The 23,714-nt window shown below is 43.5% G+C and overlaps 1 protein-coding gene across 1 annotated transcript in view; it reads left to right on the top strand.

The window, feature by feature from the left end:
* FBLN1 (fibulin 1) overlaps positions 1 to 18,463 on the top strand; it is a 113,534-nt gene extending 95,071 nt beyond the window's left edge. Inside the window, exons 16-17 of the mRNA XM_040345791.1 lie at positions 3,501 to 3,635; positions 17,868 to 18,463. Coding sequence (XP_040201725.1) covers positions 3,501 to 3,635; positions 17,868 to 18,007 — 275 coding nt within the window. The 3' untranslated portion in view covers positions 18,008 to 18,463. The remainder of the gene's footprint in view (positions 1 to 3,500; positions 3,636 to 17,867) is intronic.
* Positions 18,464 to 23,714: the final 5,251 nt, after the last annotated feature.

The raw sequence follows: 23,714 nt of genomic DNA, 5'->3' as shown, positions 1-23,714 counted from the left end.
TCTTTTTTTTTTCGGTTGATGGATTGAACAGTGCTTTGTGAGATGTTCAAAGCTTGGGATTTTTTTTTATAAACTAACCCTGCTTTAAACTTCTCCACAACTATCCCTGACCTGTCTGGTGTGTTCCTTGGTCTTCATGATGCGGTTTGTTCACTAAGGTTCTCTAACAAACCTCTGAGGGCTTCACAGAACAGTTGTATTTATACTGAAATTAAATTGCACACAGGTGGATTTACTAATTAGGTGAAGCCATTGGTTCAACTAGATTTTAGTTAGGGGTATCAAAGTAGAGGGGGCAGAATACAAATGCACACCATACTTTTCAGATATTTATTTGAAAACCATTTATTATTTTACTTTCACTTCACAATTATGTGCCACTTTGTGTTGGTCTATCACATAAAATCCCAATGAAATCCATTTACGTTTTAGGTTGTAACATGACAAAATGGAGACAAATTCAAGGGGTGTGAATGCTTTTTCAAGCCACTGTAAATTTGTATGACAATTTAAAACAGTTTATTGATATTAATTAATTATTTTTACTCTGTATTCCAAAATATGTTTTTTTTTATTTTGAACATGTGACCAGCAGCAGAGGACTAGAAGCTCCTCCTGCTTATGTTTCCCTGCAGACAGGCTGGGAAAGAGCTGGGTCATGTGACAGCTGTATCATACCTCCCAACTTTTTGGGACACTTATTAGGAAAAGTATGTAAGCATAGGATACCCATCCCTTCCACGCCCCCCTTAATGGATAATTATACAAAACAATTGGTTAGTAAAAACCCACAAGTGCTTTTTTTTACCACTACTGTTCCTTTATATTGGCTTTTAAAATTTACAAATGCAGCAATTTAAACATTTGATAAAAGATTTTGCACTGGGAAACACTTTTGAAAGATAAAAAGTGCATTTTATATACAACTATATATAGATCAGACCAAATATGAGGAGGAAGGTGGGGCAGAGGAACTTTGTTCCAAATCTGGGCCAGTCCCTCAAAATCAGGGACAATTGGAAGCTATGCTGTAATGTAAATTAAACAGTGTGGGTTAGATTCAGGTAGCCCTGCGTAATCTTGTGCGGGCGTAACGTATCTCCGATACGTTACGCCGCCGTAAATTAGGGCGCAAGTTCCTTATTCATAAAGAACTTGCGGCGGCGTAACGTATGTGGGCCGGCGTAAGCCCGCCTAATTCAAATGGGGATGATGTGGGCGTGTTTTATCTAAATTAATGGTGACCCCACGTATTTTAAGTTTTTTACGAACGACGCATGTGCCGTTCGTAAAAGAATCCCAGTGCGCATGCTCGAAATTCCGCCGCAAATCGTCAGTGCTTTAGACGTGAACGTAACTTATGTACAGCCCTATTCGCGAACGACTTACGCAAACGACGTAAAAATGTCAAAATTCGACGCGGGAACGACGTCCATACTTAACATTGCGTACACCTCATATCAGCAGGAGCAACCTTACGCCGGAAAAAGCCTTACGCAAACGACATAAAAAAATTCCGCCAGGCGCACGTACGTTTGTGAATCCGCGTATCTAGGTCATTTGCATATTCTACGCCGAAAACTATGGAAACGCCACCTAGCGGCCAGCGTAAATATGCACCCTAAGATACCCCGGCGTAAGAGACTTACGCCAGTCGGATCTTAGCCTAATTTTGGCGTATCTTGCTTTCTGAATACAGAAAGAAGATACTCCAGCGCAGCTTTGAATTTACACGGCGTATCTATAGATACGCAGGCGTAAATTCTTGCTGAATCTAGCCCTGTGTGTTTAATATCACTTTCATTTCTTGTTTCTGTCTGGGGGACAGGAAAAACTGTTTTACTTACAGATTTTCTGCTCCCCAGCAGACGGCTCTCCCCTACACTCTGGCAGTGTACTGTCGCATGGTGTTCCCACATTACCTAGCAGCAGTCGCTTTTTTGCTCCCAATCTGCGGTCCCACCTTGTGATGAAGTTGGAGGGGTGACAATAAAAAGTATCGGGTTTGTGTGATGAGTTGTACATAAGGAAATAGGCCTGTGGGAATGAGGAATACTTTACCTATGCCGGGTAAGCCCCCCCCATATAAAAAATGTTGACTTTTTTTATGCAGTTTGTTAGATCTTTGTTAGATCAGGTTAGATCAATCATTGTTTGTGTTAGATCACACACAGAAGAAACAATATTAACAGTTATTTGCTGGGGGGGCTAACCCGTCATCAGCCCCCCCCCCATATCAAATTTTCTGGCCAAAAATCATTCAGGCTAATAGATATCTAGGCTGCCCCCCCCCTCATTAATCACTTAATAAGTCTCTAATTATGTGAGATCTAACGTTAAAACCAGTTGATCTTACCGGATCTAATGAATATCTATTAGCCTGAATGATTTTTGGCCCAAAAAATGTATAAGGGGGGGCCAGCCCCCCCTCATTAATCACTTAATAAGTCTCTAATTATGTGAGCTCTAACGTTAAAACCACTTGATCTTACCGGATCTAACGAATATCGGGTTAGCCCCCCCAGCAAATAACTGTTAATATTGCTTCTTCTGTGTGTGATCTAACGCAAACAATGATTGATCTAACCTGATCTAACAAAGATCTAACAAACTGCATAAAAAAAGTCAACATTTTTTATATGGGGGGGCTAACCCGGCAGAGGTGAATACTTTCCCTTTAGCCTAAATAAGCATGCCCTTACTATGCAGGGAAGGGCCACAACATACTGATCCTTTATTGCTAAATGGATATCAGTTTTAAAGAAAACCCTATCTATTTCCCCAGTTTACTGCCAAATGTGTACTGTTACACCTATAAACAACTCAGTAACGCATGATCGGTGAACAAAAAACTCCAGTCTGATCCCCCCCAAGGCCCAGTTATTTCCCCAGTGGGACCACCAATCATCTTGCCTGTTGTGCAACACACTAATGGCAAAACCAAGCCATCAATCACAAAGCTTCCTGTGACGGTTATGTGTCATTGCTCTCAGCAGGGTGGTCAACATATGTGAGCAGGCTGGAGGAGTGATTAGAGATTGAGATGAGGTGCTATGCCCCGTACACATGATCTGAATTTCCGATGGAAAAAGTCAGACTTTTCATCGAAAATTCTGACCGTGTGTATGCCCCATCGGAAATTCCGATTGAATACCATCGGAGTTTAGATAGAGAACATGTTCTCTTTTACTCCGATTGAATTCCGTCTGAATTCCGATGTGATTTTGTGTTCGATCATGTGTACAGGGCTTTAGCTTCTAAATTCTGACAGAAAGCCTAATGAGTAGTAGCATGTTTTTTTTTCTTCTTGGGCTGTACATTTTGGAGAAAGAAGACATGAAACATCTGATGGAAAGGATTACAAAAGTACTACTTTGCATGATCAGGGAATGGAAAGGCTCTTTTTGATGACATTTATGTCACCTTTTTATTTGGTTGTGATGACATTGATGCTTTGTATGTGGTGAAAATAGCTGATCAATAATCTTATGTTCCTGCAGATATCATCTTCCTTCGAGCTATAACTCCAGCATATTCAGTAGGACCTAAGCCAGACATTCAGTTTGCTATAACAGAGGGCAATCTGAGAGATTCTTTTGACATTCAAAAACGCTGGATGGATGGAAAGATTGTCGGTAGGTAACGATTTATGTGCATATCTGGTATGCGATCAGTAAACAGGGGCCGGGGAAAGCATGGTTAATAAAAGAACTCTAAGCAGGTGTTTACAAAAAGGCCATCAAAGAAGTTTCAGTTTCAATGGTAAGTGTATCTCTGAGGCTGAGGTGCACTACAGGACACTTACCATCCAAACTCAAACTTTTCTTTTGTCCCTTTTGTAGACACCCCTTGGAGGGTTACCTCTTTGCATAACATTGGATGTGAGGCAGGGCCTACTCGACCAGCACGTGGGGTACCTTTCTGATGTACACGCTCACTAATGCCCAAGACCAGGCTGGGTCGAATTCATGTGAACTCAACATTAGGGGAGAACCCCGGTTTAGAAGTGAATTGTACACCTTGTGCAGCTGTGTAAGATTTCTCCTGTGAAAAGCTCTGTCCCTTAGCGATGCTCACCTTGTCCTTCAGAATGTAGCATTTAGAGGGGGACTCTACTGAGCTGGGTTAGATCCTGAATGATTTCAGGGCACTGACCTCTTATGGAGGGAGTCAGAGCATCGACCCCCTCCCTACCAGAGGAACTATCACCCATGCCTTGACCACCTTCACACTGTCTGGCTGCTATTACATTCTTACAAGTTCATGGTTACCCGTAGCAAACACTCCTTCTTCCCAACTACGATGAGTTAACTCCTTGTGATGGCCTTCCATTTCTTAGCCTTCACCCTGTTCTTTTATATACACTATGGCCCGGATTCACAAAGCACTTACGCCGACCTATCTCGAGATATGCCACGTAAGTGTAAATGTGCGCCGTCGTATCTATGCGCCATGCCCACAGAACTAGATACGCCTGAAAATAGGCTTTATCCAACCGACGTAACTTTCCTACACCGGCGTATCGTGGGCGCATATTTTCGCTGGCCGCCTCATTGCAAATATGCAAATGAGGGAGATACGTCGATTTACGAACGTATTTGCGCCCGGCACATAATATACGCGGTTTGCGTAAGGCTTACGTCCGACGTAAAGTTATTCCCCATCTATGAGGCGCAGCTAATGCAAAGGTATGGACCAGGGAACAGCCGTCGTATTTTACGTCGTTTACGTAGTAGTACGTGAATAGGGCTGGGCTTAGGTTACATTCACATCGTAGGCAGTGATCCGTCGTATCTTAGGGAGTAGTTTCAACGTGATTCTGAGCATGTGCACTGGGATACGTCCACGGGACGGCGCATGCGCCGTTCGTTTTAAATACTTCTATGATGCTTGGCCCATCATTTGCATGGGGTCATGCCTCATTAGCATGGCTCACGCCCACTACCTCCTACGCTGGCTTACACCGAGGAAACCCAGCGTATCTTTTACACCGAGTGGGGGCGAGTGCTTTGTGAATCCAGTGCTTGCTGCTCTGCGATACGCCGGCGTAGCCTAAAAAAGATACGCTACGCCGGCATAAATATGCGCCAATGTATGTGAATCCCGGCCTATGTACCTTCACGCACCCCTTTGAGTAAGTTCAGACCAGGCATAAAACAGTTAATAGGATTTTACTGAACATCTTGGCAATACAGTCCAGAAACATACAGTAATTAACATTCTACAATGTCTCTTCCTAACTCTGTAATGACAGGCTGGCAAGTGCATACATTCCCAAGGTAAGAGTCCTTAAAGTCGGTGACCTGGCAGAGTCCTAGATGTACTCTCTAGGTGTACTTTAGGGGGCTCCACAGGGCACTGTGTTTTACATTTTGCTTTCGTCTCTGGTTGCACTTCCCATCCAGGCCACGGCAGAAAGTGCCTGAGCAGAGCCTTTGCCATATTTATTGACAACACAGGGGGAGGGCTGAGCCCAGAAATGCCCAGGACAATGCTGAGCCAAGCCTAACCCCTTCTCTGCTGAGCATCCTAAAGAATCATCTAACTCTCTACAACTAACTTAAGAACCTGCTTACACCCTTCCCCAGTAGCCATATCCCTTTCACACAGGGCGGAATCTGCCCGAGCAGAATCCGCCTGCTCAGCGGGGTATCTCTCCACTGATCCCCATTGAGCAGGCAGATGACAGGTCCTGTCCGCTCTGCAATTGACCCCCCTTGCCCTATGGAGTGGACGCCCATGGTGTGAACCCAGCCTAAAAATTAGTTAAAGCTGTTCTAAAGGTTGAAGTTGTTTTTCACCTTAATACATGCTGGATATGGAGGCAGAATTGGCTCCTGCTGCTGTCAATCACAACAAGTGAAGAAAGAGGGGGGGGGGGCAGGGCTGTTTGTGTCAATGCATCAAGTCTGCATGGATGCCCCCATAGCAAGCAGCTTGCTATGGGGGCAACTCAGCAGGGGGAGGAGCCAGGAGCGCCAGGGGGAACATGAGAAGTGGAAGATCGAGGCTGCTCTTTGCAGAACCATTGCACAGAGAAGGCAGGTATACTGAGTTTGTTATTTTAAAAGAATCCCGTTACAATCACTTTAAATTGTGTTTTCGGTTTGTGGAGCTCAGATACATTTAAGTTCTGCTTTAGGCTGCATCCTTCAGGCTCCTGAGTGCCGCTTTACTGAACTTCCAGGTGGGAAAGCAGCACTCATAACATCGCCAATTTCATATATCAGGATAATATGTCCATCATCCTTTGCTTTACTGCAAATGCTACTTGTCCAGCGTGGGAACACTGCCTATGCCCACAAGCACAGGCTGCCAAAACACTCTCTCTGCTCCTTCTCCAATGGAGGTGATTGACAGTGGTCCCAAAGCAGAGCCTTGGATGCGGTTTGTCCATCACTTCCCCTGGATTAGGAGCAGAGGGTATGTTTTGTCTGAGTCTTCTTAGGCTGCCTGTGCATAGCAGTGCAGGCAGTGCCATCATATCACTGTGGGGTCGGATCCCAGGAGTGTGGATGAAAGGGTGGCTCTATAGGACCCCTGCAGTAAAGCCAAACTAGTGCAAAGAGGAGAAACTGATTAAGGAGGAAATGAAGACTACAGTACAACAAACAGAAGCATCCATAGGCCTAATTCGCAATGTCCTCTAAATGCATATAAACACAAGTGTAACAGTGCCAATGTGAATGGTGAGTGGCACTTGCATTTAGGTCCCTATGCATTTCAGGATAATTGCCGGGGACGGTATTCTGTGTTCTGGGCATTCATCCCTGAACACATAAGGTCCTAAATGTGACTGCCACTTGGTACAATGTTCAGCCCTCCCCAGCCGCAGAGTATCACCCTGCCATAGACTTAGGTTGCAGACAGCAGGGGTGGATGCTGTAACTATGCCTCCTTGACACTAAAGGCCAGATCCACAAAGCGAGTACGCCGGCGTATCTACTGATACGCCGGCGTACTTTCAAATTTCCCGCGTCGTATCTTTAGTTTGAATCCTCAAACCAAGATACGACGGCTTATGGGTTCGATCCGACAGGCGTATGGCTTCGTACGCCTTCGGATCGTTGGTGCAATACTTCGGCGCCCGCTGGGTGGAGTTTGTGTCGTTTTCCGCGTCGGGTATGCAAATTAGAGATTTACGACGATCCACAAACGTACGCGCGGCCGTCGCATTTTCTAACGTCGTCTGTAGTCAGCTTTTTCCGGCGTATAGTTAAAGCTGGTATTATCCGGCGTATAGAAAGTATGGGCGTCGTTCCCGCGTTGAAATTTGAATTTTTTTTTTGCGTAAGTCGTCCGTGAATAGGGATGGACGTAACTCATGTCTAAGTTCAAAAAATGACGTCGTTGCGACGTCATTTCGCGCAAAGCACGGCGGGAAATTTCTGGACGACGCATGCGCAGTTCATTCGGCGCGGGAACGCGCTTCATTTAAATGAAACCCGCCCCCTGATCGCTGATTTGAATTCCGCCGCCAGAAATACACTACGCCGCCGTAACTTACGGCGCGAAATCGTTGAGGATTCAAAATTCCGCCAGTTAAGGTACGGCGGTGTAGCGTATCTCTGATACGCTGCGCGTATCCAATTCTCTCTGGATCTGACACTAAGATGCCAGGATTGCACATACAAGAGCAAGCATTTTTAAATTTTGCTAGTAGAGGTACCAAAAATCAATCTATACATTAGTTTCCTTTCACACTGAGGCCGCGTACACACGGTCGGTCCATCCGATGAGACCAGTCCGAAGGTCCGTTTTCATCGGTTAACCAATGAAGCAGACTGATGGTCTGATGTGCCTACACACCATCAGTTCAAAAACCGATTGAGTCCAACGCGGTGACGTAAAACACAACGACGTGCAGAGAAAAATTAAGTTCAATGCTTCCAAGCATGCGTCGACTTGATTCTGAGCATGCGCGGGTTTGGAACCGATGCTTTTGCGTACTAACCATCGGTTTTGACCCATCGGTTAGGCGTCCATCGGTTGCATTTTAAAGCAAGTTCTACATTTTTGGACCGAAGGATAACTGACCGATGGGGCCCACACACGATCGGTTTGGACCGATGAAACTGAACTTCAGTCCGTTTTCATCGGTTTTGTCCGATCGTGTGTACAGGGCCTAAGATGTAGACTGAGAGTAGGAGGGTTATCAAGGTCTCTCAATCAGGATTTTTAACATTGCAATGGGGAAAGGGGAAGACATAGGGCTGAAGTCAGTGTTATGCTGTTCCTTTACTGTCCAATCTAGAGGCAGGGAGATGAAGTAAAAAAAAAACGTATTTTGTAAACTAGAATATTGTGTTTTTTTATTTAATCTTTCTGGATGCATGCTACAAGAAGTAAAAATGTTATTCTAAGCTCCCTGACCTTTGCTCCAAGCCATTCTTCCATGCAAACTGTCATTACGTCTGACTGGCCCACACAGAGGGGCTGCTGTCTTTAGTACAAACTTCAATTGACCTAATGGTTTCCACCAGATAGAGTTAATGTTTTGGCTACACGGAAGTCTTTCTTCTCAGCAAATACAGAATGTTTCCCTTTTAAGTACAGCCAAGTGTTGACAGCAGCCTATTAAGGAGCAATACAGGTCAGTGTCAATACCATCATTCATGCTGAATGGTGGCATCAAGTCATCCAGTTTTATTTTCTCTACATATCATTACTCAGAAATGACTTTAGGTCCACCACTCCTTCATTCTGCTCCCATCAAAAATGCTTATGCCTTGTACACACGATCGGAATTTCCGATGGAAAAAGTCAGACGGAATTTTTTCATGTGTGTACCCCATCTGACTTTTTCTCTTTTTTTCCACCTGAGAAATCGGAAATACATTCGTCTGTAGGGAACTCAGACGGAGAAAAAAACATGCATGCTCAGAATCAAGTTGACGCATGCTCGGAAGCATTGAACTTCATTTTTCTCGGCTTGTCGTAGTGTTGTAGTGTTGTACGTCACCGCATTCTTGACGGTCGGAATTTGGTGTGACAGTGTGTATGCAAGACAGCTTAAACGGAATTCCGTCTGAAAAATCAGTCGGAAATTATCCCGACGGAAAATCTGATCGTGTGTACAAGGCATAAGTTGTTTTCTACTATGGGCTGAGCGGTACCTGATTTTTTTAGTTCTCCACTGCTGCCGTGGGTAGGTTCTGAGCATCCTCTGCCACACTTACAATTTGCCCACAACCATGATGGAGCTATGGAAGTCTCAGATGAGCAGCAGGTGCCTTACCCAGCAAAGATGTAAATAATTGGGGGTTGTAGCTTTTTGATGGGAGCAGCAAAAGGGAGCCGTAGAAAAGGAGCAGTAACCATTTATGTCTGATTGTTTTCAACATATGCTACTCTTAGCAAGGTGCATATGTCTATGGGGAGATTTACTAAAACTGGTGCACTCAGAATCTGGTGCAGCTGTGCATGGTAGCCAATCAGCTTCTCACTTCAGGTTTTTCTATTACGCTTTGACAATAAAACCTGAAAGCTGATTTGTTCCAAGCAGAGCTGCATCAGATTTTATACCATGCAGTTTTAGTAAATAACCCCCTATGCATTCATTTTTCTTTTGGTAATGTAAACCCTAACAAACATCTCCTATATGCCTCCTTTTGGTCTGTTTTTTTTCCATAGTTTTTTCCATGTTTTGTTATATCTGTTTATTATTTCTAGAAATCTTATGAGCTGATGACTTGCTGTGTTCTTTACCTTTGCTGACTGTTATCAATTATTGTGTTCCGAGTCCTCTCTTTGGATTACAGAACACCTCCTATGTTGTGAAGAAGAAGAGAGGGAAACGTGTTCTGTAGTACACTCCTATGCTGCTCCTCCATAAATAATGTACACTCATGCCGCGTACACAAGACCGTTTTTCATGACGAGAAAAATGCAATTTTTTAAATTGGTCGTGAAAAACGGTCATGTGTAGGCTACAGAGCATTTTTCTTGATGAGAAAAATGGCCGTTAAAAATTTAGAATCTGCTCTATTTTTTCTCGTCATTTTTCACGTTGTGCTCAGAAGCAAGTTATGAGATGGGAAATTAGCATAAGCAGCCCAAAGGGTGGCGCCATTCAAATGGAATTTCCCCTTTATAGTGCCGTCGTACGTGTTGTACGTCACCGCGCTTTGCTCAAGCATTTTTTTTCACGATCGTGTGTATGCAAGGCAGGCTTGAGAGGAATCACTTAGAGAAAAACTTTGTTTTTTTCCATGACATGAATAACGGTCGTGTGTACACGGCATAAGGCTCGGTTCGCACTGCTGTGACTTGGGATCCAACTTGTGAGACCCCAAGTCGCATGACATGTGAAATCCCATTTTTTTAATTAGCATTACTGAAGTCGCTCCGACTTTAGAAAAGGTTCCTGTACTACTTCAAGGCGACTTCTATCCGACTTGTGCCCATAGACTTTATTTGAAGTCGCCTCCAAGTCGGATCCTCATCTTAATTAATATGATTTTGATCCGACATTACAGGAAGATTACCCAGGTATTCCCTGAAGTGGCTTCAAAGTCGCATCAAGTCGCACTGAAGTCGCCTGGCAAAGTCGCACTTAAGTCACGGCTGTTCGAACCGAATCTTAGTGAGTGTTGTCACCCTAGGACAGGAAATGTGTTTAAGATCAAACAGGTGGAAATAAAGGAAAAAAGTAAATGCAGCCACCACATCTAAGGACTGGTATGCTGCAACTTTTTTTGTTTTGTTAATGGGTTGTTAATGGGTTTAGATACATTTTAACATGTTTTTATTGAAAAAATGAGGGCTAACCTTAGCTTGTACAGTGGCCTTAGGTCCAAACATCAGACAGCCCCTAAATTCCTGCTTGCATCTACAGATTATCTTCAAAGCACCCGAAAACCCAGCACATTCGGTTTTGAAAATATCAACCATAGCTTACTAGGTTGAAATCTAGCCTAAATCTTTTCACCCCAAAATATTCTTTGGGCATGGGCGGTAACAGTCAATCCCCAGGCTCCTGCAATTTCACCAGACAAGGAGGAACATTTTAAGACTTCTGGCTTCAATGAAAGAACAAAGCAGTGGGGAGCTAAGAATCACTGGGTGGTGGGTTTTGTGCTTAGTGGGCAAAGTAACAAAGTGAAAAAAGAAACCAAATTATCAGAAAAGTGTATGTAGCGCTACCCACAATGGGGCAGATGGAAGTTGATTCTCCCTAGTAATTGCCCTGACCTTGCAAGCCCTCTGGCACCTCTGCCACTCTGGGTTCCTACATACTTCAAGCAGAAGGTACAAATGGAAAAGACACAAATAATTAATAGGATTTTTATGTTAACACTATTGCAAAAATTAAGCCAACAAGACATTAAAAACCACGGGTATGACCCAGTTTGAATAATATTGCAGTAAACAAAATCAAAAGAATACACAGTGAAATAATAATAGCAGTAGGTCAAATGGTTGTGATAAACAAACTTTAAACAGATTCAAGACCCCAGAAACAAGAGGCGTAAGAGAAGACTTTTCATCAGTCAGCTCCCTCTAAACCCTGATGCCATAGGAAATAGGAAGAAACAATCTATGCAATTTATGTAAGAGTTCCCCTTTAATCAAACAGTTATAACTCTATAAGGGGGTTTTACTCTGATACAGGTTCTACATGTAGAGTCCTATGATGAGAAGAGTCCTTGTAGTATGGGGGTCCATAGTCTTCAGCTAGCTATGGTGGTGCCCAGAGATGTTGCTGTGCAATAGCAGACCAATTTAGCTGCATGGAATAGAAGTTGTATTTCCCACAGCAAATGCCTTCCAGCTGATCAGGTGTAAAGTTGGCTACACATTATGCAATTTTCTCGTACAATTTTAGATTTACCAAAACAATATAATATGAGGTTAAAGCTGAACACAGTGGATCCTTGGATTACGAGCATAATCCATTCCAGGAGAATGCTCGTAATCCAAAGTACTTGCATATCAAAGCGAGTTTCCCCATTGAAGTCAATGGAAACTAAAATAATTCTGACTTCAATGGCATGCAATAACGTATGCGGCCAGAGGGGGGGGGTGCTGGAGAGCCTCGAAAACGGCCTAAAGGCCCAAGGACAGTTCGACTGACCTCGGCAAACCTGGGAAAGACTCCGTTCATGAGCCTTTTCAAGGTTTGCCAAGGTCAGCCGAATTGTCCTCAGGCCTTTCTGGACGCTTTCGAGCGGCGCCGTTCTGCCCTGCCGCCCCCCCCCCCACCTCAGGCCAAACACGGTACTGCACAACGCTTTGGCCTGAATCCTGCTCGTTTTGCGAGACAACATTCGCAAACCGAGTTAGGATTTTAGGAAATACAGCAAGCAGCTTGCAATGGGGGCACCCAAGCAGGCTCACTTCTGAGCCACTGCTCTGACTGTCCATTCAGACTCAGAGTGTGGCTTAGCCCCACCTCAGCTCTATACTCATTGGATTAGTGGCTGTAATTGACTGCTTTTTAAGTCATTGAGGAGGCTGGGCCCCGAGAGAGCTGCTGCTCTCATGCACATCGCTGGATTGAGATGGGGCTCAGGTGAGTATTAGGGGGCTTGGGGCACTGCTTCACACAGAAGGTTTTTTACCCTCATGTATAGAATGCAAGAGGGTAAAAAAACTTTGAGCCGTTACAACCACTTTAAACCAGTTTTCCAAATGGGACCTATAGAGAAAGAGTAAGCTCTACTTACCTTAACTTGCAGAGAAACTTGTGATGCCTCTATGCAACCTCCCCGTTACCTTCTTTCCCCCATTCCATTAGGGTGTAAGATTTACCATAAACTTTATCAAGGTAGGCGCGGAAGCCAAAAAAGAAGCATGTTAAATAACTAATGGCCAAAGAGGTCTTCATGATAAAATACCAAAATATTCCCCAGGAGTGACATCGGGACACAGGAGAGCTATTCATAATATAATAATGCCATCTCTTTCTAAATTCTCATATATTTAATTGCAACCTGCAGACAAAATGGCTGTTTGTACATTTATCATCCTATGCCTGGAAAGCTACAAAAGAGACAGTGGCCGCAGAGCACAGCCAGATGTTTGATTCCGAAAGCATTAATGCCAAATGTTGTTAGGCCCGTTTAAAAATGAGTGATTCCAGAGAGCTGGCTTTTTTGTCAGTTTAAAGAACTTTGGGTTTGCCGAGGGGCCAAAAGCAGGCTCATTTTGAAGCCATTTTGCTCATGCCAAACCCCAAAGATAAGTATACTCCTTCTGAGGTCAGTGCTAGCCCTCATTCTGATCATAATGCTTGTACTGGGCCCAAACCTCACTCGAATCAAGCTATTTCTTTTCTCGTTTTGTTATTTCAATCGAACTTCTGTATGCGGAATCTGCTGCCTATAAACTCACGACTTATTGCAAACCGAAAATATCATTGAGGTTTTCTTTAAACTGTGTCACATAGACAAGAAAAATACCCAGGAGTTATTAGCAGCGTGTAAATATGGACAGGCGTCTGACACTGTGAATTAGTCAGGCTGGATGCGCCAATGTGATTGAGGAGTCCGTGTTCTGCAAAGCTGTACGGCTGTTGGCGGGACAGTGTAATTGGAGATAATTGGGGGGAAGGGGGCGTGAGGCAAGTCGGAGAAGCACATTTCCTAGAATTAAAATGCATTGCATGCTATTTGTAACTGCAAGTTCCAGCATGCTCCTTTATGACCAAATGGGTGTACAATGAGGGATAATTCATTGGTGGACTGTTTACCTCTTTTGGACTTCAGCATTGAGGTCTACACTACACAGTTTATAAATCTGCTCACACTTCTTAAACTTGAGCCCATTTTTTTGTTTTGGATAGAGTAGGGAATAATTAGAAAGCATTTATTGCTGTCTGTGTCCCGATTAGAGGAATATAACCTCACTGCCTGTCCTGGTGATAACCTCTCACACCCTCATACAAAGGATGTCACAAAACCCTCACAGCAGGGTCATAGATCACCTTTAAAAACTAATTTAAAAAAAATCTAACCCTTCCCACACAATCAAAAAAGATTTTTGGGTTTACATTAAATGTAATGGTATCAATATATCAAGTATTGCTGTCCGTGTGCAGACTGGGGATATTCACCCTCTCTTTTTACCCTGGCACTATTGTCACAGTGGGGCAAAATCAAAAAATGTTAAAGCTGTCTCTGGAACAGGATAAGAGGAGATCATCAAATCAAGGGAGAACTTGTCCCGGTATTAGCCAACTAGGAGGAGATTTCTTCTCTATATGGAGAGCTTCTTTAATTTCATGTTGTATCTCTGGGATAGGTTGTGTAGCACTACCCCCGGAGGAGCTGCTGGTTTGTTTTGGGTGTCACATTTACCTTGTGGCTCTCCGAATTCCTAGGGGTGTATGGTGCATATAGCAGTAGTAAAGGAATGTAAAGGAATGTCCACAACAAGTGTCTTTTGCATTGCTCTTTATTACCCAGCCGGGTAAAAACAATAAAACTTGTGGTGAAGAAGGTAGAGTTGAAAGGAGAAGAAGAATAGCAAATTCAGGCGTAGCAATGGGGAAACAGTCCTGCTCCCACGTGTAACACTTCTTGCGCCAATCCTGCTTGAGTGGGAATAGCGTACCTGGACAGGCCTCTCTCACTGACCTGGCAGCCAGAGTATCACTCGAACCGTTAAGGAAAAGTCTCTGTCACAGACCCTCCTGGAATGAACTGGAACCTTTTGGGAGAAGTCTCTGCCACAGACCCTCCTGGAATGGATTCAGTGAGAAACCTCTGCCACAGGCCCTCCTGATTGTGGTTACGGAGATAAACCTCCATGGTAGAATTACGCCTGGATCTCCTTCAAGTTGCTTTCAGGTACTGACTGACAGGTGACCAGCCTCCCAATGTCCGGATACCTCAATCCCCGGTGGTTTGCCTCTCATTGGCTCTCCTCAGATGGACTCCCCACCGAACAGATATACCGCTTGGGATCTTCAGGATTGGGAACCCAGAGGTTCCCTGCCACAGCTCAAATGTTCCGGACCAACATGGTCCCGGACCCAGGAACTCCGCGTGGCACGCAAGCCCTGGCCCGGTAGGCCATAACACTGGCGCGCCGTGGTGCAGACACCCTAAAGGTGGATGCCGCACTTGAAGAAGAAGACCCCGAACTAATGGCGTCTGCCACATAAAGACCCCCCCAGCATGCACAGCGAGGCTCAACTCTCCTGATTGGCTGCTGGGAAGAGCACCCAAACCTTGACTCCACTGCTGCCACCTACTGTCCTGGGGTGGGAAGAACACCCCAGCAACAACATAATAAGCCCACAGCACAGCGAAGCTGAGACAGAGACCCAAATTTGAACACATTAACCAGATCAGAGTTTAACTAACACTCTGATCTCCCTCTAAATTTAAATAGCACCGGTACTTTGAAGTAACCAGGCGCTACAGTTGTGATGGGTAATCTCATCAAAATACGCATGGCAGGGGGAAAAAAAACCTGATAGCAGTTCTAACCATTCTCTACTCTATCCAAAATAAGAAAGAAAGAAAGAAAGAAAAAATGACCTACAAACAAAAATGAATGCACATTTATTCGAAGTATACGTGTAGGCAAAACTTTTTTTTTTTTTTGAGCGTGAAGGTGAAAGACATTGCATATTTTCCCCATAACAGTACACTAATTATTTCCACACTTTAAAAGGGATTTCCTCTCATTTTCCATTTTGGCTACGGGCAGGAAGTGAAGGGAATCTCCCCAATGGGTTGCAGATGGTAAAAAGAAACGGACAGGGTTTATAAATCTTCCTTACTCTCGAAATACACGCACCTAAATTTGACAGGCTTCTGACAAAAAGTCATGCTGGTGTAGTGCTACCCCAGTAGGGGCTGCTGGTAATAGCTGGTTCTTCCCTAATAGTACAGGGGCTGCCCATCACAACAAGAACTAGTCCATATACTCCGGCTCCAAAAACGTAGTCTAAGGGCTGTCTTGTTAAAATATATTGCATGCAGAGCTTTAATCAGGAGGGGGGTTAGGGCCTGGGATACTCCAAAATGCTGCACAGTAACAGGGGACACTGTTCTCTATGCTCCCTCTCCAGTATTCTTCTGAAGATGGGGAAATGGCCAGTATTCTGAGACCCATGAGAGCTGTCTCAGTCCACAGCTACCTCTGGCACATCCTCTTCCTTCTCAAAAGCACACTCAGGGATCACAATTCAGGGTCAGTCCTCACAAGTCCCAAGGACAGCTGCACACCTTCCAGCTTCCTCAGACATGGTCCAGTAAAGAAAACAATCCTTCTGCAGACCAGAACCCTTATGGTGAAGTCACACAGCCAGCTACTCAGACGATAACTCCAGGTCCCCAGCTTTGCCACAGCCAAGACATAAAAGAACAGCAACACAGTCCACAGTCTGCCTCAGGGGGCAGCAGTCCCAGAGGCATTGGAAACCATTTCTGCTAAGGAAAGAACAATCTCCCCCAGGGCTTCAGGCTAATTATCACCTTGTCAGCCACCGTCTGGACACTACGCTCCAGGGATTGGTTAGGCCATGATAAATATTCAGGTTGGTCATTTGAACCTCCCTATGCTCTGAGAGAATTGGGGCAGGGGAAAGCAATCAAACACCCATCCTGTGAATCTCTGAACAGACCAAAGCAAATGACCACTGCTCCCTTGTCTACAGAAGGAGCCAAAGACAAAATGTGCCTAGCATCCTATGCTAGGTGGGTGCTTCACTAGAAAACCAGCATTCCATCAGTGCTTCCAGCCAATGATCTGTGTATTCTGATGTCAGAATACAATAGTGCAGCAGGGGAGATCTCTGCATCCACATCACTTGTGTAGATGCTGGGATCTGTTTTTTTTTTGTTCAATATGTTGGTTAAATGAAAAAAACAATGTCTGTGTATACTCTACTCTACTCTGTCCAAAATGAAAAAAACATGTTTTCCCTTTAGTTCTACTTTAAATAGCCACCCTTCATACAGTCAAAATAATGGTTAATAAAGAATGAAATTCTACATAACTCTAGTGCCTGGTTTCAAGGAACTCGTCCTGTGATCTCTGCCAGGGGACTGACATTCGGACAGAGAATCTCTGGCTAAATTGTCCTCATTGGTGGAGACTACCTCTCCAGTGGTCATATGAACAGGCACTGGAGGAATATGAAAAAGGAACATTTCATGTATGTAATTTATTAATGTTTGATGAGAGCATGGTAGGTCATTTACAGCTTTCATATTCTATCCTCAACCAGATAATTCATAGCTGCAACCTGACTGGAAGGCTTTGGGAATTCTTTTCTTCTTCTTTATCAGTATTAAAGCGAGAGTTCACCCGAAATTTTTTTTTTAACATTAGATTGATGCTCATTTTGTCAAGGGGATTTGGGTAGTTTTTTTTAAATCGAAGCAGTACTTACCATTTTAGAGAGCGATCTTCTCCGCCGCTTCTAGGTATGGTCTTCGGGACTGGGCGTTCCTATTTGATTGACAGGCTTCCAACAGGCTTCCGACAGTCGCATACATCGCGTCACGAGTCGCCGAAAGAAGCCGAACGTCGGTGCGGCTCTATACGGCGCCTGCGCACCGACGTTCGGCTACTTTCGGAAAATCATGACGCAATGTATGCGACAGTCGGAAGCCTGTCGGAAGCCTGTCAATCAAATAGGAATGCCCAGTCCCGCAGCCCATACCTCGCTCTCTAAAACGGTAAGTACTGCTTCGATTTAAAAGAAAACTACCCGAATCCCCTTGACAAAATGAGCATCAATCTAATGTTAAAAATTAAGTTTTCGGGTGAACCTCCACTTTAAACCTGCAGTTTGGTTCAACTTAGTGGTCATTCCTTTTAACCTTACTATGTTACTAGTTTTTCTAAATAACCCTGCTATATCTTTTACAATTTCTTAATTCTAACCAATGCTGCTCTTTTTCCAGGTGTGGTTCGTCAGATTAAACCCATTGTGGGCCCCTTCCACGCTACCCTGAAACTGGAGATGAACTATGTTGTTGGCGGAGTCTTGTCTCATCGTAACATCGTCAATGTCCACATTTTTGTTTCTGAATTTTGGTTCTGAGGGGCTGTACATCAGAACTGCTATTTTTACATTAACACCAGTTACCTTAGTCTGATTTGTCATAAATAACAAATCATTTTCCAAGTGTTAATAACATTTCATCTTCTTATGAAGATGCTAGTGAGGGATGCTGTACAATGTCAAAAAGCACCTGTAGTGTTGGAGAAAACAAAGGAGGAGGGTTGGAAAGATAGACATGGGGGTAATTTAGAAGTGTGATGTTAAGCCCTACCTCCTTTTAATATGAGCCCTGTAGCCTTTGATAGCTAAGCCCTACTTCCATTTTGATAAGCTCAATTCATTTGTTATACAGCAGCTGTAAAAGATTTGGATTGTGGTAGAGTTTGGTGTCATAAGAATGCTAACTGATGACAACCAGACACAATGGGGTTTATTTACTAAAATTGGAGAGTGTAAAATCGGGTGCAGCTTCCAAGTTTTTTTTGTCAAACATTAATTGAACAAGTTGAACTTAGAAGCTGACTGGCTACCATGCAGAGCTACAGTAGATTTTGCACTTTGCAGTTTTAGTAAATCAACCCCAATGCCTCTATAGGGCAAACCATTAAACCAACCTGTATTCCATTATAAACTTCTAAAAGCAGAAGCCATAAGATGTTATTATCTTTGTTAGCTAAAAAAGATTACGCGCCCCTTGCTGATTTTATTTCACTCTGGGGTCTGACTTTTCTAAATTCATGACTCCATTTAATACCATTCCATTGACCATTATCCAGTAAGGGTGCCCTTGCTGACCACTGAGGTTTTCAAATTGGACAGGGGAGTATTAGTTGGTGAAGCATGGCCATAATGTCATATTCCAGTTGACAGGCTTTTGTTCGCTTCAGGTGGATTTTGTCTTCTTATACAAGTCTACGCAGGTCAAAAGGTGGTCAACACATGTCAATGCAATGAATGACTGCAGAAGCGTCTCAAACAGATGTCAAACTAATGCCAACAACACAAGCCCAAAACCCTTCCACACCGACCCTAATACTATTCCAAGTAACAATTGAATTGTCTGAGCCTAGGCAATGCATTTACTTTTAAAAGTTTAAAATAGACCATCTGACACAGATATCTTCAGATTTAGGTATGCATGTACCAGATTCAAAAAAGTGATGATAGAAATGGTAAAAAAAACATTTGTGGTGATTGCAAGCTCAATTTGTTAAAACAAAATGGGGGAAGAGGCTGTAACGATTGCCATATTACTACTGGATCATTCCCTGGTTTCCAACCTGAAAGATTTGCCTATATTTTTTAAACAGCCAAGCTGTGCTTGCCCATCCCCACCTGTCTAGGTGGACATACGGGGCTTCTGAGCCACACAGCGCAGCTGAACAGTCCGATTATACACAAGAAAGTGTCCCTTTATACATGGCTCGATCATTCAAAGAGAAGTTTTTTTTTTTTTAAATCATACTTACGTAGGTAGATGCAGCATCAGTCCGGCTCTAAGATTGAGAACTGAGCAATGGCTGAGAGGCTGAGCCATGTGCCGATCCAGGCTTTTGGATTGATCCTGACCATATGGTCGTGATTGTTCCTCAGCCAGGCCTCAGCCCGCTGTCAGCTGAAAACAAGTCACAGGAGTGCAGAACGAACTGCACTCTTATGATCCACAGGAGAAGTACAGCCAAACAAGCTTTGGCTGTACTTCAGCTTTCAGGCCTAGGTTCCTTCCTTCCAGTTAGAAGGAAGGATCTGGGAGTAATATGGGACTGTGGATCCAGTAAGAGGGGACAGCTACTCTATTACCTATTGAAACAAAAAAATGAAGCATTTAATTTTAAGTGGACCCAGCATTAGATATATTTTTGCTAGTGTATGCATATGTAATGTGTACGTGTATACTGTATATTATATCTCACAGAGGCCAAAGTATTCCCCCTGACAATGCGTTTCTCTTCATCTTTGGGCATCATCCAGAGCCACCATCTCTTTCCTGGAATAAATGGTCAGTTTGAAGATGACACATTTGAGCAAATATAGGTGGCTGTGCAGTTCTTGGCTTTATTCACAAATTGTCTGACACAATTTAAACTTCGCTGTAGCCTCCCAGTATGTGACTTGCTACAATGTTACAATATCGCAGTTTGATCACTGGGGGGAGAGGAGACTGAGGAAATGCTTCCTCCTTCCTGCAGTTGAGGCCGCGTACACACGATCAGTCAAAACCAATGAAAACGGACTGAAGGACCGTTTCATCGGTCCAAACCGATCGTGTGTGGGCCCCATCGGTCAGTTATCCTTTGTTCAAAAAAAAGAGAACTTGCTTTAAAATTTGACCGATGGACGCCTAACCGATGGGTCAAAACCGATCGTTAGTATGCAAAAGCATCGGTCAAAAGGCCGCACATGCTCAGAATCAAGTCGACGCATGCTTGGAAGCATTAAACTTCGGTTTTTTTTAGCACGTCGTGTGTTTTACATCACCGCGTTCTGACACGATCGTTTTTTTAACCAATGGTGTGTAGGCACATCAGACCATCAGTCAGCTTCATCGGTTAACCGATGAAATGGTCCTTCAGTCCGTTTTTATCGGTTTTGACTGATCGTGTGTACGCGGCCTGAATGATGGCATCAACTTAGCCTAAGCAAAGTCTAGTCAGCATTTTTATTGATACTGGTTTTGTATATTGTCACATGAAAGATATTAATGCAGACTTGTAAAGTACCGGTAATTGAAAAGTCTAATTTAAGTGAACCTATAAACCCCCATCCCTCAAACGCCTCAACCCCTCTCACACACACCACAAAAATGCTTCAATGGTTGTCATCATCACTTTTTGTACCCTGGTATGTTTTACAAATGTACCTTCAGAGAGTCATGAAGGATTTATCTTTTAACAATAAAAAACAATGATAACTGTGCAGAAATGTATGTTGGACATATTACAGCATGTAAAACACAGAAATTAATTATATCTGTTTGGTTTAAATATGACACTTCCAGAAAACCCTTTTACTGACTTTTTCAAAAACCGTGTTGACATCCCCTCCTCCTTCATAGCATTTTTAATATTTTTTTACTGATTTTTTTTTTTTTACAAAAGTACAAATGAGCTTTAAAGTAGAAGCCACTATTTTGCCGATTAAGGATTTTATTTTATTTTCGTGAGTATAATTTATGTCCATTAAATAACATTTTTGTAACGCTTCCGCATTGTGTTTTTCTAATACATAATTGTGTATTACTTTTGTATGTTATTTCACACAGGATACTTTTGTAAATTGGATGTTTCTTTTTGGAAGTTGAGATATTCCAGTGATGGCATTAAATAAAGAACACCGGTTGTTTGATTACTGAATGTAGAGTCATAGCAATGCATTTATTCACAATAAAGCAAGTACATTTGTAGTGCTACCTCCATATAAGCTACTGGATAGGATGGTTTCTCTTTCTGGGAGGCAACTATCTAGACAGAGGTGCTCTCTCTCGTACTCCCTCTGTGCTATAAGGAAGAACTTTTCTGGGCAGTTTAATATAAATTATCTCTCTACTCCTCCTACTGTACAGTTAATATCTGGATCTGTAGTGTAAGGAGTCTATGCATCCCATTATATAGCTATTGTTCCAAACTACAACTCCCAGGAGTCTCAGCTCTCTGCATAGAAGTCTATGGCCCGGATTCAGAAAGAAGATACGACGGCGTATCTCCTGATACGCCGTCATATTTCTGAGTCCGGCCGTCGTATCTATGCGCCTGATTCATAGAATCAGGTTACGCATAGATATCCCTAAGATCCGACAGGTGTAAGTGACTTACACCGTCGGATCTTAGGCTGCAATCTCGCGCTGGCCGCTAGGTGGCGCTTCCGTTTGTATACGCGAGGAATATGCAAATGAGGAGTTACTCCGATTCAGAAACTAACGACCGCCCGACGCTTTTTTTTACGTCATTTGCGTTCAGCTTTTTCCAGCGTATAGTTACCCCTGCTATATGAGGGGTATGTGCGGCGTATCCTATGTTACGTATGGCCGCCGTTCCTGCGCCGAGTTTTGAATTTTTTACGTCGTTTGCGTAAGTCGTTTGCGAATACGGATGGACATAGTTTACGTTCACGTCGAAACCAATGACGTCCTAGCAACGTCATTTAGAGCAAAGCACGCTGGGAAATTTTACGGACGGCGCATGCGCAGTTCGTTCGGCGCGGGGAAGCACCTGATTTAAATTTTACACGCCCCCTAACCGCGGAATTTGAATTCCGCCGGGGGATTTACGATACGCCGCCGCAAGTTTACAGGCAAGTGCTTTCTGAATAAAGCACTTGCCTCAAAAACTTGCGGCGGCGTAACGTAAATGAGATCTAAAGATCCGCTCACCTATCTGAATCTGGCCCTATGGGTTTGTCTCCTTCTCCTATTGCTGTAGCCAGCACCTGACTACATATCCCCCCCCCCCTAACACTCTTGGGTAACCAAAGAGGAACCAAAGTCTTTTAAGCACATAGCATCCATACCATCAAATTAACTGGAACAAGTTACTTAAGATGAACATCAATTAGCATGTACATAGACCTAAATAATTCTCATTGACACCTGAGATCAACAAGAGAACCTCCAATCAATTAGTGGGGGGGTCGAGGTTATCCTGTGTATTGGGCATTGATGTAGGAATGGCACACCTGGGCGTGTCAGGGGGTGAGTGCATCATTAGTATATCGCGTCATGTAGATGACCTATTCTGAGCTTTCTCCCAAGGTTTGATAAACCAGTCTGTTTGAGAGCTGAATAGCTCGCTTGGTTCGTGCTTCCTGCGATACACTAAGTTCAGCATCATCTATTTCTGTTGTTACCTCTGTGTAGCCTTGATCAGTTTCTTCTTTTGGTGACATTATGAGGTCCTCTGGGGCCTCTAATGGCTTACTTAAAGGCGTAAGCTCTGGCAACCAAGATCTGGGGACCACCAAGTTTGTTTCTTTGGTTAGACCATATGAAGTATTCTCTTTGGGAAGAGAGGGCCACAGCCAGTCTATGCCTATCTCTTGCTCCTCACCGTCTATGTTTAGAACAGTGTCTTGAGACTGAGTTAGTGGGTGGGGTCTGCAAGAAACCTTCTAGTAGGGCTACCATCAGCTTGTGAGGACTTCCGAATTGCTTCTGCTATGGGCAAGAGATGATTCCAGTTTTTGTTGCATTGACTTCAGGCATTGGAGGCCCCCATAGCTTTTACATATGCTGTTTTCAAATTCTATCCTAACCAATCTACATATCCTTAGTGAGGTGTTATTGATGTCTGATCTAACAAAATACCAAAGGCCAGATCAACAGGTAGTCTTGACTTTGGAGATGGCCCATGGGTATGACTTTGGTTAGTAAAGCCTTGCACTAAATACACCTTAGGCAGGAGTGACAGTAGCCCTCAAATTCAGCTCAAATACAAGGCCAAAAGAAGCCTCTGTCTCTGACTAGCCTGAAAGTCCTCTTTAGGCCTAGGTGACCATGGTCATCATGTAAAACTGTTAATACAATCTCTGTGTTTTTCCGGTAGGAACCACTTCAGTAGACCACCCTGTCTCTCAACTGCAATCGATTCCACACTCTGTGGACTAATATGGGAAATAATTCTGCGCTGCCCTTCAGATAAGCAGCTAACACAGCAAATAGACAAATAGCAAGGAAATTAAATGAAAAAAGTATAGAGCTAATCAAATAACTTAATAACCATAAACATGAATAAACAAAAAATGCTGATGTGAT

Source organism: Rana temporaria, chromosome 3 (assembly GCF_905171775.1).
Source record: "Rana temporaria chromosome 3, aRanTem1.1, whole genome shotgun sequence".
Taxonomy (NCBI): Eukaryota; Metazoa; Chordata; class Amphibia; order Anura; family Ranidae; genus Rana; species Rana temporaria.
This window is presented reverse-complemented; position numbering and strand designations above follow the sequence as displayed.